The sequence below is a fragment of the Carassius gibelio genome, chromosome A20, assembly GCF_023724105.1.
Source record: "Carassius gibelio isolate Cgi1373 ecotype wild population from Czech Republic chromosome A20, carGib1.2-hapl.c, whole genome shotgun sequence".
Lineage (NCBI taxonomy): Eukaryota > Metazoa > Chordata > Actinopteri > Cypriniformes > Cyprinidae > Carassius > Carassius gibelio.
This window is the reverse complement of record NC_068390.1, coordinates 26,406,475-26,426,418: the sequence shown is the minus strand read 5'-3', so window position 1 is coordinate 26,426,418 and position 19,944 is coordinate 26,406,475. Positions and strand designations below refer to the sequence as shown.

At 36.7% G+C, this 19,944-nt stretch overlaps 1 protein-coding gene across 3 annotated transcripts in view; it reads left to right on the top strand.

Annotated features, from left to right (window-relative positions):
- The window catches only part of LOC127939004 (filamin-A-interacting protein 1-like), a 29,223-nt gene extending 10,118 nt beyond the window's left edge, over positions 1-19,105 (top strand). Inside the window, exons 2-8 of one of the 3 annotated variants that reach the window (XM_052535976.1) lie at positions 1,806-2,081; positions 3,675-3,848; positions 3,949-4,127; positions 11,029-13,807; positions 13,990-14,054; positions 14,903-14,960; positions 17,850-19,105. In XM_052535976.1, the coding sequence (XP_052391936.1) occupies positions 1,812-2,081; positions 3,675-3,848; positions 3,949-4,127; positions 11,029-13,807; positions 13,990-14,054; positions 14,903-14,960; positions 17,850-17,870 (3,546 nt within the window). In that variant the 5' untranslated portion in view covers positions 1,806-1,811 and the 3' untranslated portion in view covers positions 17,871-19,105. Of the gene's footprint in view, positions 1-1,805; positions 2,082-3,674; positions 3,849-3,948; positions 4,128-11,028; positions 13,808-13,989; positions 14,055-14,902; positions 15,534-17,849 lie in introns of those variants that run through there. The other 2 variants (XM_052535977.1, XM_052535974.1) reach the window with 2 other exon arrangements.
- Positions 19,106-19,944: the final 839 nt, after the last annotated feature.

The following is a 19,944-nucleotide window of genomic DNA, read 5'->3' as shown; positions in this document are numbered from 1 at the left end:
TACATTATTAATTATAAAACTGCAAAATATTTTATAATATACTATTTCAAATGTAATATGTACAGCTGTTAACAGTATTGAATTAGAAATATAATGTCTATTTATAAAACAATTTCACATTTAATATGTATCTTTTGGAAGTATCAGAAAACATTAATTACAAAATATATTTAAGTACATTAATTAAAATGTTGTCATACATATGGATATAAATGTTATTAAATATACACACACACACAAAATACACTTACAAAATGTTTATTTATAATACATAAAATATTTAACATTTAATGGTGCTATTTAGCGCCAGAAACATAAGTTTGAATAAAAAGAGCTACATGAATTAATGTAGTTTTAGAAGCTTGATTGTGATTAGACTAGTTCTCATACCATTGCTCAAATGTGAGGCCATTATAATCTAATTCAGCTCCGTGAACGGAACATCTTGTTTTAATAAGAGGTTTCAGTAAGTGCTCTTTCACAGCCTTTTGATGCAGACGCAGTTCTGATGGGAGCGTGGATGGTGAGCGATGTGTGGGATCTCTAGGAGATATTCGGGGGGCAGTGCTGGATCAGGCCAGAAATGAGGCAGCGCGTACACAGTTGATCAAAAATCCTGATGTCATAGTTGAGCTCAGCACTCATAACATCCCTCCCTCCCTCCCTCTCTCTCTCTCTCTCTCTGCACAAGGGAACGTGAGAAATGAGGCTGTTGCAGATTAGCTACAAGGACAAACTACATATTAAAATATCAAGAGTGGGCTCCAGACATTTGATAAGAGACTTGTAGAAAAAGGTCCAGTGGGTTGCTTTTTAGCATTTCATCACTTGCTCACCAATAGATCCTCTATAGTGAATGGGTGCCGTCAGAATGAGAGTCCAAACAGCTGATAAAAACATCACCATAATCCACATCACTCCATCAGTTAATGTCTTGAGAAGTGAAAAGCCGTGTGCTTGTAAGAAACAAATCCATCGTCGCGATGTTCTTAACTTCAAACTGTTGCTTCCAGCTAAAATTAGAGTCCATAATCCATAACAACACCAGTGAAAAAGTCATCTGGTCTGTATCAGGAGAGAAATCTGCACAGACCAAGCACCATTTCAAGCCAAAACAGTCCAGAACAGCTTTAAATAAATGTGTGGGTGCATTTTGATGTGAGAGAGGAAGTGTTATAATGGAAAATAGACTTATATTTTGGCCAGAAGGAATGGTTTAAAGTAAAAAAAAAAAAAAAAAAAAAAAAAAAATCTTATAATAAGTAAATTTTTGGTTCATAAGATGTTAACTGATGGACTGGAGTTGGGGCAGATTATTGTGATGATTTTATCAGCTGTTTGGACTCTCACTCTGACGGCACCCATTCACTGCAGAGCATCCATTGATGAGCAAGTGATGCAAAGATCTTGGATGACCTGAGAGTGAGTAAATTCTCTGAAACTTTGAGTGAACTGTTCCTTTGAGATATGAATTCTTGATTTCTGAGGAAATGAAGTCAGATTAAGTTTAAAACAAGAAAAAAATCTGCCAATGGGGTCAAAAATAAATAAATAAATGACACGTTTTCTTGTTTTGAGCAAAAAAGCACTTCATTTCTGACAAATTAACTCATTTTGCTCCTTAAGTAAATGTATCTTGTTTTCGGAATGTTTAGATTTTAGAACTGGAAAACAAGACACAAATACAGAGGAAGAGCATTATTTGCAGTGTGATGAACGTTATTAGATGTTTGATTGTTTTCAAAACATTTTCAGGAGTTTGTCTCCGGAGTATCTGTGGATGATGCTCCTCTTTGCACCTGCAGGTGAAGATGAGGTCCAGGAGCAGCGATACGGAGGGGCCAGAGAACAGACCACTGAAGCCACTCGCTAAAATACTCAACACTGAGAAAGAGGGAAGCAAACAAGAGCTGATGAGGAAGAACACCAGAGCTCGGGAGGAAAAAGAGAGCGGTGAGGAGAAGGCTGTTTCTGGGACTTTGAAAAAGCCTTGTGAGATGCAGCAGAGGAGAGCCAGACTGATGGACCTCTCCAAAGAAGATCTCATCCGTCTGCTGGGAGTCATGGAGGGAGAAGTTCAGGTGAGGTTTCACTGCATGATGCCAGTCAGTTTTCCATGGTACAGTTAGACTGAAAAAAAAAACCAATGCAGGACTTCCTATGAAACAATTTGCGCTTAGAAATTGCTTGTACATTTCACAAATAATTATAAAGAAATGGCAAGTAGCACATTGAATTAAACTTACAATTTTGAAGTAGAAAGACTAAAATAGTATTGTCTTGTAAGACATATTCTAATAATCTTTAAAAGCATCACTGTCATTCAAAGAGGAATTAAATAGCATGACAGAAGAATTACGAAGCTTTATATATTTTATACAGTTATTCCATAAAATATATTATGATTTTACAACTCAAACAGTGGGTAAACTATAATATTTTGGTGGACCCTGTTGTATTGTACTGAGTGCCATGCTTGTATACTGCACATTTTGTAAATGGAAAAGCACTACTGTTATATGTTTGGGGGCATCAAGATTTTTTATATATACATCTATTCATCAGGAATACATTAGATTGATCAAAAGTGACATTCATGATATTTATTATGTTACAAATTATTTCTGTTTCACATGAATGTTGTTCTTGTGGACCTTATGTTAAAAAAACTAATGCACAAGAATTTGAAGCAATCTGAATCAGAAATAATGAGAAATGTTTCTTGAGCAGCAAATCATCATATTATACTGATTTCTGAAGATCATGTGACACTGAAGACTGGAAGAATGATGCTGAAAATACAGCGGAGCATCACAGAAATAAATTACAGTTTACAATATATTCAATTGAAAAACAGTTATTTAAAATTGTAATAATGTTTTACAATATTGCTTTATTATTGATGGGAAAAATGCAGGCTTTGTGAGCAGAAGACTTATTTTAAAAACATTTCAACATTTTACCAACCCCAGACTTTTGACCAGTAAGTAATTAGGATATAGTGTGCATACAGCACACAGTATAGGCTCCATAGGATACAGTGAAGACACTGTAAAAGAAGTATGATGTTCTTTACACAGATGATGTCATATGGGTTTATGGAAGCGTACAGCTCTCCCTGCTGGTGCACAACGAGAATGGAACAGTTTGCTCCATGAGACATGATACAAAACCTGGGAAATCCTTTAAAAGATTTCATTTTCATTTATCTTTTTTTTTTATTTTTTATCCAAACCAGTTATTTTTTATCATGTTTTTAAACAGATTGACAATTGATTCAGTAAAGGACAAATGCCTAGGGAAGGTTTTTTTTTTTTTTTTAAAGTTAAGTTAAAACATTATTACTGACTGATAATTATTGACTGACAAGATGATTGGAGAATATTTTGCAAGAAAATATTTATAATTTAGTTTAATTTAATGTGTTCCAATTTTCTTTAATTGTGTTCTAAAATAGCTTCTACAGCAAAATTCTTCTTAAAACATAGGTTACTACACCATGCCATGATTTTTATTTATTTAATTTAAACGTGCTATGTTAGAACCAAAGTATTCTTAGTTTGTAGTTTCATGGAAATACTGTGGTATGTGAATATGATGAACATTCAGTACCGTGGTATGCTGTATATCACAGTACTATGGTACCAGAGTAAAGCAGTGATCGTGTCCTTTAGGCCCGTGAAGACATTATCCACATGCTGCAGTCTGAGAGAACACGACCCGAGGTTCTGGAGGCTCATTACGGATCTGCGGTTCCTGTCAAACCTCTTCAAGCTCTGCAGAGAGACAGTCTGATGACCAGCGGAGACTTGATCAGAGATGATGTCTATGAGATCCCGATGATAGAGGTGCCATATTCATCTCTAAACCTGAATTAACAATGCAGATTTGAACATGTTGTGCCAGTGCAAGCAGTTTATGATGGTGATGATCATTCTGTCTCTGCAGCTGGACCGTTTGGAGGAGAAGCACCAGGAGACGTACAGACGGATGTTAGAGCAGCTGCTCTTAGCTGAGAAATGCCACCGACACACCGTCACCGAACTGGACAATGAAAAGCGCAAACACGTCGACTTCATGAACAAAAGCGATGAATTCACCAACCTGCTGGAGCAGGAGAGAGAGAGGTGAGGAGATGAGCTTTACACAGGAATGAATCATGGTTTTCAGTAAAATGTGCTCAAAAAGTGGAAAAAAATGCTAGAATAATCTTCTTACAGTGGATAGAATGAAGCATGATGACATAATTGTTTTCAATTTTTTTTTTTACATATTTATTTCTGATAGTTTTTGTGTCATTGGGATAGTATTTTATGTTTTATTAAGAATTAGATTTTCATTTTAATGATAATTTGTTTTTGTTATTTTGTAGCATTTTGTCATTTTTATCTTGTAATTCTTTTGTTATATATACACACACACTTTTTTTGTTTTATTTTTATTTATTTCAAGTACTAACAACAAAAACTTTTTTTAATGGATTCAGTTTTAATTAAATAATAACCCTACTCTAAATTGTTAAACTAAACATTAATGAGATTAAATACTCCATGGTATGTGTATCATAATAGAATATGTAATTAAAAAATACATATTTTAACTGGTTTTATCACATTTTTAAACATTGGCAATTTGTTGAGCGTTTTTTAAAAGGTAGTTTTCCACACCTTAAACAATTTTTTTTTTCTTTGAAAGTTGTATATAAAACAAAGATTATTGGAGAGTGTTTTAAAAGAAAATGCTATTTCAGATTTTCTGCTACAAATTGTCTTTTTTACTCAATGTGTTACTTGCTGTCTCCTTGTTTTTGGGAAATTTACAAGAAATTTCTAAGTGAAAATAAGTGTAGATTATACCAGCATCATCTGAGCTATATGTGGACATGAATTGACTCAAATGAACATAAATGATAACATGGAGATCAGTAGCTTTTCTGGAAGCTCAGTGTGTCGTCTTAATGAAGGGATCAGAGGAGCCACATGTTAAATATTAATAATATTATATATTAAGTATATTTCCCCTCAAAAATATGATTTTTTTAAGGATGCATCATGGTGATATTTGGGGTTATTTATTTTATTTTTTTAGATTTACTTAGATTTCGAAATACAGTATGTTGCATTTTAAACACACACACATGGTTTACATGTTTACTCCATCATTTAGCATCATTACTCCATCATTACTCCATCAGTTGTGCTTCATCATATATTTTAGAAATCTTAAAGGGATAGTTCATCCATAAATAAAAATTACCCCATGATTTACTCACCCTCAAACCATTCTATGTGTATGAGTTCTTCTTTTAGATTAATACAATCTGAATTATATTTAAAAGATCCAGGCTTTTACAAGCTTTAAAATAGCAATGAATGGTAGTCGAGTTTTTGAAGCTAAATAAAGTGCATCCATCAATCATAAAAAGTGTCCCAAATGGCTCCGGTGGGTTAATAAAGGCCTTCTGTAGTGAACTGATGCATTTGTGTGAGAAAATCTACATATTTAAACTTTATCTATTCAGTAGCTTCACAAGCTTCATAATCATGAGAGAGCGGTGTTCCAGCGGATGATGTAACACTTTATTTTGCTCAATTTAATGCGTCCTTGCTGAATAAAAGTATTTATAAAAAAAAAAAAAAAATGTAAATCAACTGGCCCCAAGCTTTTGAACAGTAGTGTGTTTTATTCCCCGTTTAATATTATGAAAAGCTCTCATATGCTACATTCAGATTATTTATCAAACAATATATTTATCTTTGGAAAATCAGGTGACTCATAACTGCAAATCCCAAACAATTCCTGACAGAGACAATGAGTTCATTCATATTCTGATAAGACCCCTATAGTGGTCGAACACAGTCACGGTCCCCTGACTTCCTGTTTACCATCCTGAGCTTGACTAGCAAATGATATTTAGTTTAAAACTTGGAACTTGGAAGCTTATTAAAACCTGGAAAATGCTCTGTTGTTTTTTTCTGGACTCTAAGGTTCTATGTTTTAAAAGTTTGTAAATATACTGTAAATATAGATTGAATCTTTTGTTTTGCATTTTATTTGCATTGGATTTTTAAAAAGTAGCTCATTTGTGTGATGCTTCATCAAAAAATTCATAATCAAATCTATAAAAACCCAAATTCTAGCTGATTGCAGTGGCACTGTTCAGTCACACTCCTTCCTTCCACATATCACACTTATCTCCAGCCCGTGTGGGTTTGGACATTCCTTCATGATTCTCTCATTTCAGAGATTGATAGCAGGTGAGGTCATGCCAACGCCGCGCCACCTGGGACGGAGGAATATAAAACTACTGTGTGCTGAGCTTCTAGAGGCGTCTGCAATGTCGTTCCTCCTCAAATTACACCTCTTTCTTTCACATGACAAAAAAGTGTTTTCTCTTGAAGTCCCATATTCAAGAAAGACCGTAATCTGATGAGGACAGCTGGTATTGTTCTTTGATTGGTGTATAGTTACTAATTATTTTACCATCAACAATATTGTTTCATCATGTCAAGTCTATATATATATATATATATATATGTGTGTGTGTGTGTGTGTGTGTGTGTGTGTGTGTGTGTGTGTGTGTGTGTGTCTGTATTTAAAACAGTGGGCCACTTTTACTGATCCAGTCAATTTCTGATGGATACATTTCCTTGGTTAAAATTTAGTTTAATTGCTAATGTCACATTATAGAAGGAAAATGCATTATGAATGCGCTTTCATGTTTACTGCAAAATAAAATCTAGCATAAAAATAAGGTGTGTTTATAAGGGTTTTCTGGATAGTTGCAAGGTGGATGCTAAGATAGTTGGGATCAATTAACACATCTAGGGGATTTTTTTTTCACCCGTTTTATCGTCTTCCAGGAAAATATAATGTCTGATCGCTTGAAGCAATTGTTGCACATCAAAGTCTTATTCTTCTTACTGTAGGTGTGTTAGCAAACATCTCCAATTAAAAATACATCTGGAAGTTTCATGTGCTTTTGATATTAAGGCTGTAATTTAAATCACAAGCACATTTATACTAGACACCAAAAGATGATGTCATTCGATCACTATTCACATGATTTATGATTTATAAGTGTCTTATGCACATGTTTCAGTGGATCTGATGATTTCAGTAGATTTTCCCAATTGTTATGCCAGAAAATTACCAACTATATCAGTTAACTTCCTGCAATGATTGAACCTTTTTCCAAATATTATTTGCATATTAGTGTGTCAAATCTGCATTCTTGTTGCATTTCTGAGTGACAGGGTTTCATCTGACCTGAAACTGAGAGTGCAACATTGTTCTCTTTCAAAACAAAACTTTTCCCTTGTATTGTTGTCTGTTCCCATGGGAACAATTGGTTGCATGTGAGAAACAAAATAATTGGGTCATGTTATTGTTTATTTGAGATGGAAAGTGAACCCTAAAAATGATACAGAGGATTTAGTGCATTGACCACTGCTCTAATTTACTGTTTCCTAAAACAATGTTCGGTAACACTTTATTTACGATAGTACACTTTAGACATTCTATTAACAGTAAGTAACTTTGCAACTACATGTCAACTAGCAATTAGTAGAGTATTAGTAGACTGTCTAAAGTGGATTATTGAAATAAAGTGTAACACAATATTCTGACTTCAATCTCAGGGAAGAGACTAAGAGAGGAAAGCTGAGAAAAGAGTGCATGAAAAGCTCTGTGGTGGCTCCGCCTCCTTTGCCCAAACAAGGGCAGAACAGCTCTATGTTAGTGGGATGATATCAGCAGCAAGAGGGGCAATGCCGTTTCACACAACATTCACCTTTCATTCCGTTCATGACATGGTTGGAATGTGATGGCTAATTCAGGGATCCGTTCAGTGATGCTTTGAGCAGAGTAACTTTAAAAACACATTAGGCAGGACCTACCTGGACTCCTTTTCAGCTAGATGGTGAGTTCAAAAACAGTTTGAAATGAATGCAAGTGGGCTGACAGTATTCATTCATAGATCTGTTTGGATATGTTATGTTGTCTAACTGCTGTAAAATTCTCAAAAATGCATAGTCTGGAAATTCAGATCATGGAATAATGAATGAAATATTATGTAGACGCAAATTCTGGCACTTATTTTGCAAAGGACATGGTCCCGCAGAGCTAGATCAGTGTAAACATTCACCAGCATGTTGTCATAACGTTCACCTTGGAGATTGAAAATGTTTCTTTATTGAGACTCAAATTCAGACCCAGAACAATAAAACCCACAGAAGAAGTGGATTCAAAGGAGGAATCTTTATATTACCAAACTTCAGGGAGAGGAAGAGTAGATATAACCACAATCTGATGTGATCCGACCACCAAGAGCTTTAGAAGCACAGCAGCTGTGGTCAAAGAGTTCTCGTGTGTTCTGATTGGTGGATGATGATGATGAGTGGATAAAGACTAGAGCAATCAAATAGTGAGAGAGTGATTTGCTCACCTGGTTATGATCATGGATGTTTCGATGTGCAAAGCAGTTTGGAATGGAAATATTGATATTTTATTTGTTAACAACATACTTTTTGTACCTTAATTTCAGTAAATGTTATGAAATTATAGAACTAAGCCAATAGTAGCGCTGGCGGTGTCATTTGATGTGGATGAGAACTTCGGATTGTGAATCATTTGAGTCAGTTTGAGAGTTCGGAGCGGGTTCGCGAATCATTTGAGTCTGTTCGGGAGCTGGGAGCGTGAATCATTTGAATCAGTTTGGGAGTTCAAAGCGGGTTCGCGAATCATTTGAGTCAGTTCGGGAGTTCGTAGCGGGTTCTCGAATCATTTGAGAGTCCGGAGCATGAATCATTTGAGTCAGTTTGGCAGTTCGGAGCGTGAATCATTTTAATCAGTTCGGGAGTTCGGAGCGGGTTCGCGAATCATTTGAGTTTGTTCGGCAGCTCGGAGCGGGATTGTGATTCATTTGAGTCAGTTTGTGGATCGCGAATCATTTTAATCAGTACGGGAGCTCAATCGGAGTGGGTTCGCGAATCATTTGAGTCAGTCCTGGAGTTCAAAGCGGGTTCGCGAATCGTTTGAGTAAGTTTGGGAGTGCGGAGCATGAATTATTTGAGTCAGTCCGGGAGTTCGGACCGTGAATCATTTTAATCAGTTCGGCAGCTCGGAGCGGGATCGTGATTCATTTGAGTTAGTTTGGGGATCACGAATCATTTTAATCAGTACGGGAGCTCGATCGGAGCGGGTTCGCGAATCATTTGAGTCAGTCCTGGAGTTCAAAGCGGGTTCGCGAATCGTTTGAGTAAGTTTGGGAGTGCGGAGCATGAATTATTTGAGTCAGTCCGGGAGTTCGGACCGTGAATCATTTTAATCAGTTCGGCAGCTCGGAGCGGGATCGTGATTCATTTGAGTCAGTTTGGGGATCGCGAATCATTTTAATCAGTACGGGAGCTCGATCGGAGCGGGTTCGCGAATCATTTGAGTCATCTCCTGGAGTTCAAAGCGGGTTCGCGAATCGTTTGAGTAAGTTTGGGAGTGCGGAGCATGAATTATTTGAGTCAGTCCGGGAGTTCGGACCGTGAATCATTTTAATCAGTTCGGAAGTTCGGAGCGAGTTCGCGAATCATTTGAGTCTGTTTGGGAGTTCAAAGCTGGTTCGCGAATCATTTGAGTCAGTTTGGGAGCTCGGGAATCATTTGAATCAGATCGGGAGTTCGTAGCGGGTTCGCGAATCATTTGAGTCAGTTTGGGGTTCGTGAATCATATCTGTATATAGATAGGCATTTTTAACAAATTTAGTAGCTAGTTCTAATTACGTCGTCCCCCGTGTTTAGGTGTGATATGTGAACTCCTATTTTTTATAACAGTATCAAGTATATTCAAAAACTAAACAAATCTTGCCTAAAAAGTGCAGGCATCTAGGCTAATGTAAAGTTACATGATGAAGTCATACTAGTGCGCGTGGAGCGTGTGCATTTTGAGTGCGTTCTTTCACTGCATTATTCGGTGTATTCAAATGCATTGATGAATGCATATGAATGATCACAAAATTCAAGATATGGGGAGTAGAAAATGTATATATTTATATAATTTTATGTAGTTAATCAACATCACATGCAGAGTGCCATTTCAGTTTTTCTCCAAAAATCAGCATGATTAAAATGTGATATTAATTTTCTACAAACAATCATTTAATTACAAATGCAAAATGTTGCAGAATAATGTAATATATGAATGAATAATAGCCTAAAGGACCTTTGTGGCAAAAGGGTTCTTTCTTGTCATTATAGAACCTTTTTAGCATAAAAGGTTCTTTGGAGTTGAGTAAAGAACCCTATGGTTCTATATAGAACCCCAATGAACCCTTTTTTCTAAGAGTGTAGACTTTTCTTCAGGTTTCCTTGTTGGCACAAATTCCTGTTGTGATGTGCTAGTTCACTTTTTGTCAGGTTGGAATTTATTAGCACATGAGCTGTTTCTATTTTGTAATCATGTAAGCATGAAATGTTCAGTAACTATTGTCAGAAAAAAATCACTGAAGTATTCATTCACTGTTCCTTTTCTCACAACTGTCATGCTTGTCTTTTTCACACATAGTTTTTCAGTCACTTCTCACAATACTTTTATTATGATATTCAATAATGTGGTATGACACAGGTATTACAAGGAGAGGGTGACTTATGAGAACATAACCCATGTCCCCATTTTTCAAAACACTTATAAATCATACAGAATTAATTTTTTGAGAAAGTAAAAATGCACAAAGTTTCCTGTGAGGGTTAGGGTTAGGTGTAGGGTTGGTGAAGGGCGATAGAATATACAGTTTGTACAGAATAAAAACCATTACGCCTATGGGATGTCCCCACTTTTCACAAAAACAAACGTGTGTGTGTGTGTGTGTGTGTGTGTAGATAAACAAATATATATTTTGTAAATAAAATATACACAATGGTTGACTCTCTCTTTGGTCTCGCTTTGTTGTTTCTGATTAACTTTAATAAAAAGGACTGTATAATTGAACCTTTATATGAATTATTAATTATGAATCTCTTTCTCTTTGATTTTCACCAGACTTAAGACACTGTTGGAGCAAGAGAAGGCATACCAGGCTCGCAAGGACAAGGATCACAGCAAACGTCTTGAGAAAGTTCAGGAGGAGCTGGTAAAGTTGAAATCATTTGCCCTGATGCTGGTGGATGAAAGGCAGCTTCACGTTGAACAGATTGACCAGCAAATACAGAAGGTTAAGGATCTCAGCAAGAAGCTACATGAAAGAGAGCAGCAGTTGGAGCTCATCAACAGCAAAGCTAAAGAAGACAGTCAGAGGATCCAAAGGCTGGAGCTCGACCTAGAACATAAGACCTCCAGATTTTCACAGGAACATGAGGAGATGACCACCAACCTGGCCAAGCAGGAGTTTGAAAGTCGACAGCTGCGTCTAAAGATGGCCAGCCTTTCACGCAGGATTGAGGAGTTGGAGGAGGCCAATCGTACGCTACAGAAGTCTGAGGAGGACCTTCAGGACCTGCGGGACAAAATAAGCAGAGGGGATTGTGGGAACTCAGGCCTCATGGCTGAGCTGGAGAACCTTCGGAAGAGAGTTCTAGAAATGGAGGGCAAGGATGAGGAGATCACGAAAAAAGAAGCGCAGTGCAAGGAGCTAAAGAGGAGGCTCCAAGATGAGGAAAATCACAGCCGTGAGTTGAAACTAGAGGTTGAGAAACTGCAAAAGAGGATGGTGGACCTGGAGAAACTGGAAGGAGCTTTCAATTTGAGCAAATCTATATGTGCCCAGCTTCACAACAACCTGGAGAAAGAAAGAAACTTGAGAAAGAGCTTGGTATGTGAGCTGGAAACAGTTAAACACCATATCAAAGAACTTGAGTGCTCAGAATCAAGGCTGGAAAATGCTGAGACAGGTTTAAAGGATGACTTGACCAAACTAAAGTCATTCACGGTGGTCCTAATAGATGAGAGGAAGAACATGGCAGAACGAATAAAACAGGAAGAGCAGAAAAGTGAGGAGACTAACAAACGGTTTAAAGCTGAACAATGCAAAGTCATGGAGGTCACAGAAAAGCTGATTGAGGAAAGTAAGAAGCTTCTTAAACTAAAGTCCGAAATGGAGATGAAAGTGTCCGCTCTTACCAAGGAAAGAGATGACCTGAAATCTAAACTTGTAAGTGAAGAAGAGAAACGAAAGGATCTCAGTATAAAGCTATGTCAGATACAAAGTAAAATGGATGAGCAAGAGGAAGCTGAGTGGGAATCTTCAAGAAACAGAGCTAATGTAGACAAAGTTGGGTATCCTGATGAGGACAACAAGGTGAAGGAGCTTACTATGGAGATTGAGAGACTAAGGAACCGACTTAAACAGCTTGAGGTTGTGGAGGGCGATTTGTTGAAGACAGAGGATGAGTACGACATGCTTGAGAAGAAGTTCAGAACCGAGCAAGACAAAGCCAATGCCCTTTCCCAACTCCTGGAGGAGATGAAGACGCAGATCACCAAGAACAAGGCCATAGAAAAAGGAGAGTTGGTAAGCCAAGAAGCTGAGCTGAGACTACGCTGCAAGAAGGAAGAGGCCAAAACGAGAGATCTTCAGGTCGATGTCCAAGCTCTAAAGGAGAAGATTCATGAGCTCATGAACAAGGAGGATCAATTATCTCAGCTTCAGGTGAACTACACAGTTCTCCAGCAGCGGTTCATGGAAGAGGAGGATAAAAAGAAAAACATGAGTCAAGAAGTTCTCCAACTAACTAAAGAGTTAGAAGCCACGAAGCGTTACAGCCGTGCCCTTAGACCCAGCATGAATGGAAGGAGGATTGTGGACGTTCCTCTTGCTTCCACTGCAGTACAGACCGATGCAGACATGAACAAGCACATCGAAGACGAGACTCCGGCTGTGTTCATCCAGAAGTCTGTTCTAGAGGAAAATCAGATCATGAGTAATCTGAGGCAGAAAGGTCTCAAGAAGCCGACTGTGTTGGACCGTTACCCGCCGGCGGCTGCAGAGTTTGGGACGAGGAAGTCTTGGAACCCTTGGATGAAGAAGAAAGAAGCGGTTACTATCTCTCAGGGAGTTCAATCAACCAAGGAGGTCAATGGAACAACATCACGCTCATCACCAGAACTGATAATGTCTCAGAAACCCGGTCAGCCCCTTCATATTAAGGTGACTCCAGACCATCAGAGCAGCACTGCCACTTTGGAGATCACCAATTCACGTGCTGAAGACTTTTTCTCCAGTACCACCATCATCCCAACTCTTGGGCTGCAGAAACCACGCATAACAATTGTTCCGACTTCTATGCTGCCAAAGTCCAAAACCAATGAAGGGCCAGCTGAACGGACAAAGTCTCCAGTCACTATAACGGCCATCTCCAGAGCTAAATCTCCAGAGAAGGGTAAGGGCTCTTACTCTGAGCATCCTGCTTCTCCTCTGTCCATCATAACCGTAAGCGCAACTCCAGTCTCCCAGGCGTCCATCTCCCAAGAGCCCCATGAGATGACCACAGGCAGGGCCGTGTTCAAGTTGACCCCTGAAAAGCAGACGGTCCCAACGCCCATCTGGAAATACAACTCCAATATTATAACCACAGAGGACAACAAGATCCACATCCACTTTGGGTCACCAGGGTTCAAGAAACCTCAGGACGACAGAAGTGGTTCAGTTATGGTTTGGCCTAATGGTGTAAGTTCAGACAGCAAAGAGATGCAAACGGGGACAGTTCTGCGCGCTCCCAGACAGACGTCAGCTAATGTCGGAAACATGATCCAAGGAAAGATGACCAGCAGCATCACAATAACCCCCATCACCTCGGCCCCATCCAGACCTACTCAATCTGTGGTGAGTACCAGATTCATTACGTTGTCCCACTGTTTGGATTTTAGAAGATGCGAAACATTGCGATAGAAAATTGAGTGTGCATTTATGCCATAAAATGACAAGAATAGTCATTTAACAATAAATACTTTGTGATATTCTGTCCCTAAAAACAAAATGATCGTATTCAATCTTTTATATTTCAGTTGCTTCTGAAATGTTTCAAAATGATATCAGGGGGTGTCTGCTCCCTAGATAGCTCTCTTTCAAGGTATAGATAAATCAAATTCAATCTCCCTATCCATTATCATTAACTAACACTGGAATGTACTGATGTGCTTGTCACACAAAAAAGCTTGTCAAGAAAATGCATTAAATAGTGACACAAACTGACCTGTCCCCTCATGTTTAACCTGTTATAAAATTGAATAATGTGTGACCAAAACTTGGCTAACCTTCCTATCCTTGCCTAGCAAACCTACTAAATCAAGCACCAATTGTAACAAATAAAATATAATTTACATGTGCAAATATTGAATAGTATTTAATATTAGATTAAAAAACATAATAAAAAAAATAAATAATATAGACTTTAATTTACTTGCAGGAAGTGAAGGGCAACCCTAAGTTTATATATATATATATATATATATATATATATATATATATATATATATATATATATATATATATATATATATATATATATATATATATATATATTTAATTTAGTTTTATTAGTATAAAGAAAAAAATATATATAGTAAATAATAAAAAATAAAAAAAGAAGAAGAATACTTTAAGACTTAGGCTTAACATTCCAGTATAACATATTTTGTGAATGGCCACCCTATTTATTTTATTTATTATAATATATTCCTTTAAACTATATATTTTATTGAATTTAAATATATTTACTTTTGATTTTGTTTTTTGCATAAATAAATGACAATTTAAGACCCCTTTATAAACAGGTTAAAAACTTACATTTTCAGAAACAGAAAGTTAGCCTGCATAATTACAAACACAAAATGCCCTTGCTTTGGCAAACACATGGTCAGTGAATACTGAAAAACTTCCTAAAATGTGTTCTCATATTTCCCTTTTCCTTTCTCTCAGCACGGAACGGACGTGCAGTCATCTCGCTCCACGGCAACACGAATCCCCATGTCAAAAGGTATGAAAACAGGGAAAGCGGTCTTGTCCACAACGACACACACTGAGAGCCAGTCTATGAGAATTGAACTGAGGAAAACTGCAGTTTGCAGCTCTGCAGCCGGAGCCGGAGGAAAGAGCTGAGATTAGCTCATGTTAATGTGGCACTGGAATTGAATCTAAGCACTAGCGAACTCAATGAAATCTGAACAAAAACGTTGCAATGTAAAACAAAGCAATTATTGGCACTGGGGCCTTCATTTCCAGATTGAGATACATTATTGTAATATTGTAAATACTGTATGTTAAATCAGCCTTCATGTACAGACATTTATAGTTGGATCTCCGAAAAATGGAATGTGTGTGTGTGTGTGTGTGTTTTGGACTTAATCTCTTTAGCTAACGCGTCACTGTTAGATTTTTTCCCCTTTAGTATTTATTTTTCCATTTACCATTTCACTAAGGTTTTACCCTGTAAAACTGCTTGTGGAGGTTTCCAGAGGAATGGAAATGAATTGTATTAAATGTCACTGAATGAATTTTGTGATTCCACTAAATAAATATATTATTTTGTTGTTGAGAACACATAGAAACATTCTGTTTTATTTTGTATTTTGGGTTTATTTAATATTTATATATTGGGACTGTATAGGAAATAATATTTATTTCTGTCATAATGAATGTATCTATGTACAGTATAAGGGCATTGATCTAAGGTCAGGAAACCTCCATGAATTGTGAATAACATTCTAAACCATATAGATATTAGTTAAGCATGATTTACAAACTGATTCTCATGATTTACCCAATTTTAGAGACTAAATGTTCTGACGGTGAAGGAATTTGATATTATTTCAAAAATTATACCAATGCCTTTTGTTTTCTTTCAATTCAATAACACATTCTGAATCAACTTTGATCAATTTTGTTTTGTACGTAAAAGTTGATAAACATAAGCATCACATTTCTGTTTCTGAACTTATCTCACCCCATAGGTGTCCACTGTAAGCAGAAATTGTATTTATATGTATAATCTGAGGGAGGAGTCTAAATTACCGGCAAACAACATTATTTTACAGATTTAACCTCCATTGAACCCAGAATATTCCTATAATGAAGGATTTGACACACATTTGTGACATGTATTGCAAAAGAGAAAAGGTTTCTAAGCAAGTTTAGGGCCCTTCATTTTCATGAGAAAATGGTCAGTTAACGTTTTAGGCTCCTATGAGAATAGTTCAGTCAAAATAAAAAAAATTTTTATTTGTTTCTTCATCAGATTTGGAGAAATGTATCATTGAATCACTTGCGAACCATTGGATCCTCTGCAGTGAATGGGTGCCGTCGGAATGAGAGTCCTAACAGCTGATAAAAACATCACAGTAATCCACAGCACTCCAGTCCATCAGTTAACAAGTAGTAAACCAAAAATCTGCTTGTTATAAGAAGTAATCCGTCATTTAGGTTTTTTAACTTCAAACTGTCGGTTTATAATCCATAACGCTTCCTCCGGTGAAAAATGCACTGTCTGTTGTCCGCTCACATCAAAATCAAAACGATGCTTGGTCTGTGTAGATTTTTCTCCTTATTTAGACAACTTTTTTCACTGGAGAAAGTGTCATTATGGATTATGGACTTGTATTTTAGCTGAAAGCAACAGTTTGAAGTTAAGAACATCTCAATGATGGATTTGTTTCTTACAAACTCACAGCTTTTCACTTCTCAAGACATTAACTGATGGACTGGATTGCTGTGGATTACTTGTGGATTATTGTGATGTTTTTATCAGCTGTTTGGATTCCCTTTCTGACGGCACCCATTCACTGCAGAGAATCCGCTGGCGAACAAGTGATGCAATGCTACAAAAAAAAAAAAAAAAACCTTTTTAGATGAATAAACAAATTCAAGATCCTGATTGTGTCCTTCTGCCTGATACAAACTGGGCAATTACACAAATAAAGACAGGGCTTTTAATTGATCCATTTACCATTAAAGGAACAGTCTGCCCAAAAACGAAAATCATGTCTTCTTTCACTCACCCTCATGTCGTGTGACTTTCTTTCCTCCATGATTTTTTGCAGAACGTCCAGAATTATCTTTTTCATATGGTTCTGTTTGAGCTCCAAAAAAGCTCTCAAATTGCTTTCAAACATGCTTCAAATTCATTTAAACAACATTAGCAACAGAAGAATGAAAGTCAGATGGGTTTGGAATGACACGAGGGGGAGTGAACAATGACAAAGTTTTTATTATTAGGTGAACTTTAAAGCTTTTGTCTTTCTCATAATAAGCTGCTGTTTTGTGTGTCACTATCAAAGGCTTTTCAAATCAATTATTTCCATTTTCACAGACTGACAGTGTTCATTTTCTAATCCATCCATGCGCAATAACAGGCTTTGGCAGCTCACTGGATTCAACGGCGTGCTGCGATTCCCAGAAAACAATCGGAAAATTGCTCTGATATTTTCACCATCCATAAACTTGGCTGCTCAAAAGCTTTTAACATGAATCGGTGAAACTGATTCTTTCCATGCAGAGGTTAAACCATGGGCTGGAGTGTTTTCTCCTGGAGCGTAGGTTTGATTTGGACATTGCTCAGGACATACAGTAACAGACAACACCCCTTCCTCATCCAACTGTCCCAACAGTTTTGCACTTATGATAGATTATTGACCACAGTTTCATACCATCTAAGTCTCTTAACATGCTCATAATTAATAAAGAAAGCTTTTTTTTTGCAGCCAAAATTACAACAACAGTGATTACATATGCATGCGTGTATATTTAATTGTTTGAAAAAAAAACATTTCTAGGGACAATTTAGTAGTCACTGGATATTGTCTCGAGCATCCCTAATAAATTCTACACCCTTGTTTTTCACAATAACTCACTTTCCCTGTTTTATCCACAGAGAATGTTGTGCTACATGTGAATGGAGAGCCACGCTGAGGCTGTTTCAGATCCATACTATGCCTGACAGAGAGGTCTCTACATTTGCTTTGCATCCAAATGTTACAATAGAACAAGGTTCGAGTCAGTCAAAGCTGGTTCGAGCACAAGGATCTGAAGTGTGCTCCATATCTGCATGCATACAGCCTATATCATCAATTCAAGACTACAAGACAGTCTGACGGCAGATTACTGAACACTGGATGTTTACCAGACAGTAAAGAAAGAGATCAAAGTTGCACAGAACGTGGAAAGTTGTAGCATGTCAGAAGAAGAGAAACAGATGCGTATTTTGAGAGTAAAACATGGAAAAGTCTACATGTGATCAAAACTGACCTCATTTACTGCCATGTTTTGTTTAAGTCATTTTGACCCAGAGAGGATTTGATTTTTCCCAAAAAATGCTTTTAAATGTTACAGCATTAAGACTACAACCTACTCACACTGGGTATACAATAGCGGCTTTCCAAATAAACTGGATAACTTTTGCACTTGGATTCAATCTTTTCATCAACATGTTTTCTTTCATTTAGCACAGGTTCATGCACTTCAGTTTCTGAGTGAACATTGCATAAATTATCCACAAATTATGCTTTTTTTCCCCTTGAAAACTGAGGTGCTTAAGCTCAAATCTATGAGACATGATCAATTCAGTTTCTAAAAGAAATACAAAAATACTGTGCACATTGAAAGCAAGCAAGTTGTCAAAAAGACTGAATCCAAAGATCGTTTAAAAGTATATTACAATAAGAGATTTACAAGCAAGGAGCACCAAATCTCGTTAAATATTCTGTTTCACCCGGAAATGTATTGCATTATGCATAAATTGGACTATGTAAGGAAGTTCATGTTGACTTGAGATATGCAGTGGTCTAATGTTAAATCATATGTTGTTCATATGTTGTTGAAAATGACTGGTTAAAGTGTCATATACTGCTGGGAACAGTTTATTGATCATTTATCAATCTCTGCTAGTATTTAATGGTGGTATTGATGTGTTAAAAGAATGAGAAAGAATGCGAGAGGGTCAGTTGGGGGAAAGGTGCATGATACTGTACGTTTAGTTAAGTCTGAGTATTGCCCACACAGAACTGTATTTCATTTCACTTATAGCATATGACTTCTGTGAATGCAGTACGAGCTCACTGAACTGAAGTGTGTGTCTGCCTCTATATGAAACGAGAAATCACCCAATAAACACATTTCTGAAGCACGTGACTTCATGGTCCGCTGGATGTGTTATAGTCTGCACCACAAACGTCTAAGGCTTATAGGGACAAATTCAGATTTGCATTGGTATGTAGGGCAATCATGTTAGTACAAAGTGGCTTTTCATTTAGGGCTGTCAATCGATTTTAATGTTTAATCTTATGTAGGCTAACCAATCTAATCTAATCAATTGTTTATTAATCACACATCAAATTAAGATGAGAAGTTACCCACAAAAGCTCATTTCAAGTCATTACTGTGTCACATGAGAAAAGAAGCTTTTTATTTCCATTTTTTCAACTATCCCTTTAATTAGAGGATTTTTACATTTACATTTAGTCATTAAGCAGACGCTTTTATCCAAAGCGACTAAAAAAAGATTTTTTAATTAATATCGATTTTTTTTTATTGTTTTATTAATATACAAATATGAAATATTTTTTATAGTGGTGTCAAACGATTATTTGCGATTAAGCGTACTCAGATATACATATTTTGTTTACATAATATATGTGCTGTGTATATTTAATATGTAATAACACGGTTTTGCACGTCTACAGACAATGTGAACTTAACAAATGCAAAGTGATATTAAATGAAGATTAAGCTCTCTGACTGTGGAAGGTAGAAAAGTATGATTACAGTATTTAATCAGTGATTCACTTCATGTTACGTGGGCTTTTCTGTTTGATCACTGTAGTCTGCAGCGTTCCTTGTCATTGTGACATGCACTGGAAAATAAATAAACACAGGATTATTTAAATTTGTAATAATATTTCACAATATCACGACTGATTTAATACATTTTTATGCAAATAAATTCAGCCTAGGTCAGCAGAAGAGACTAA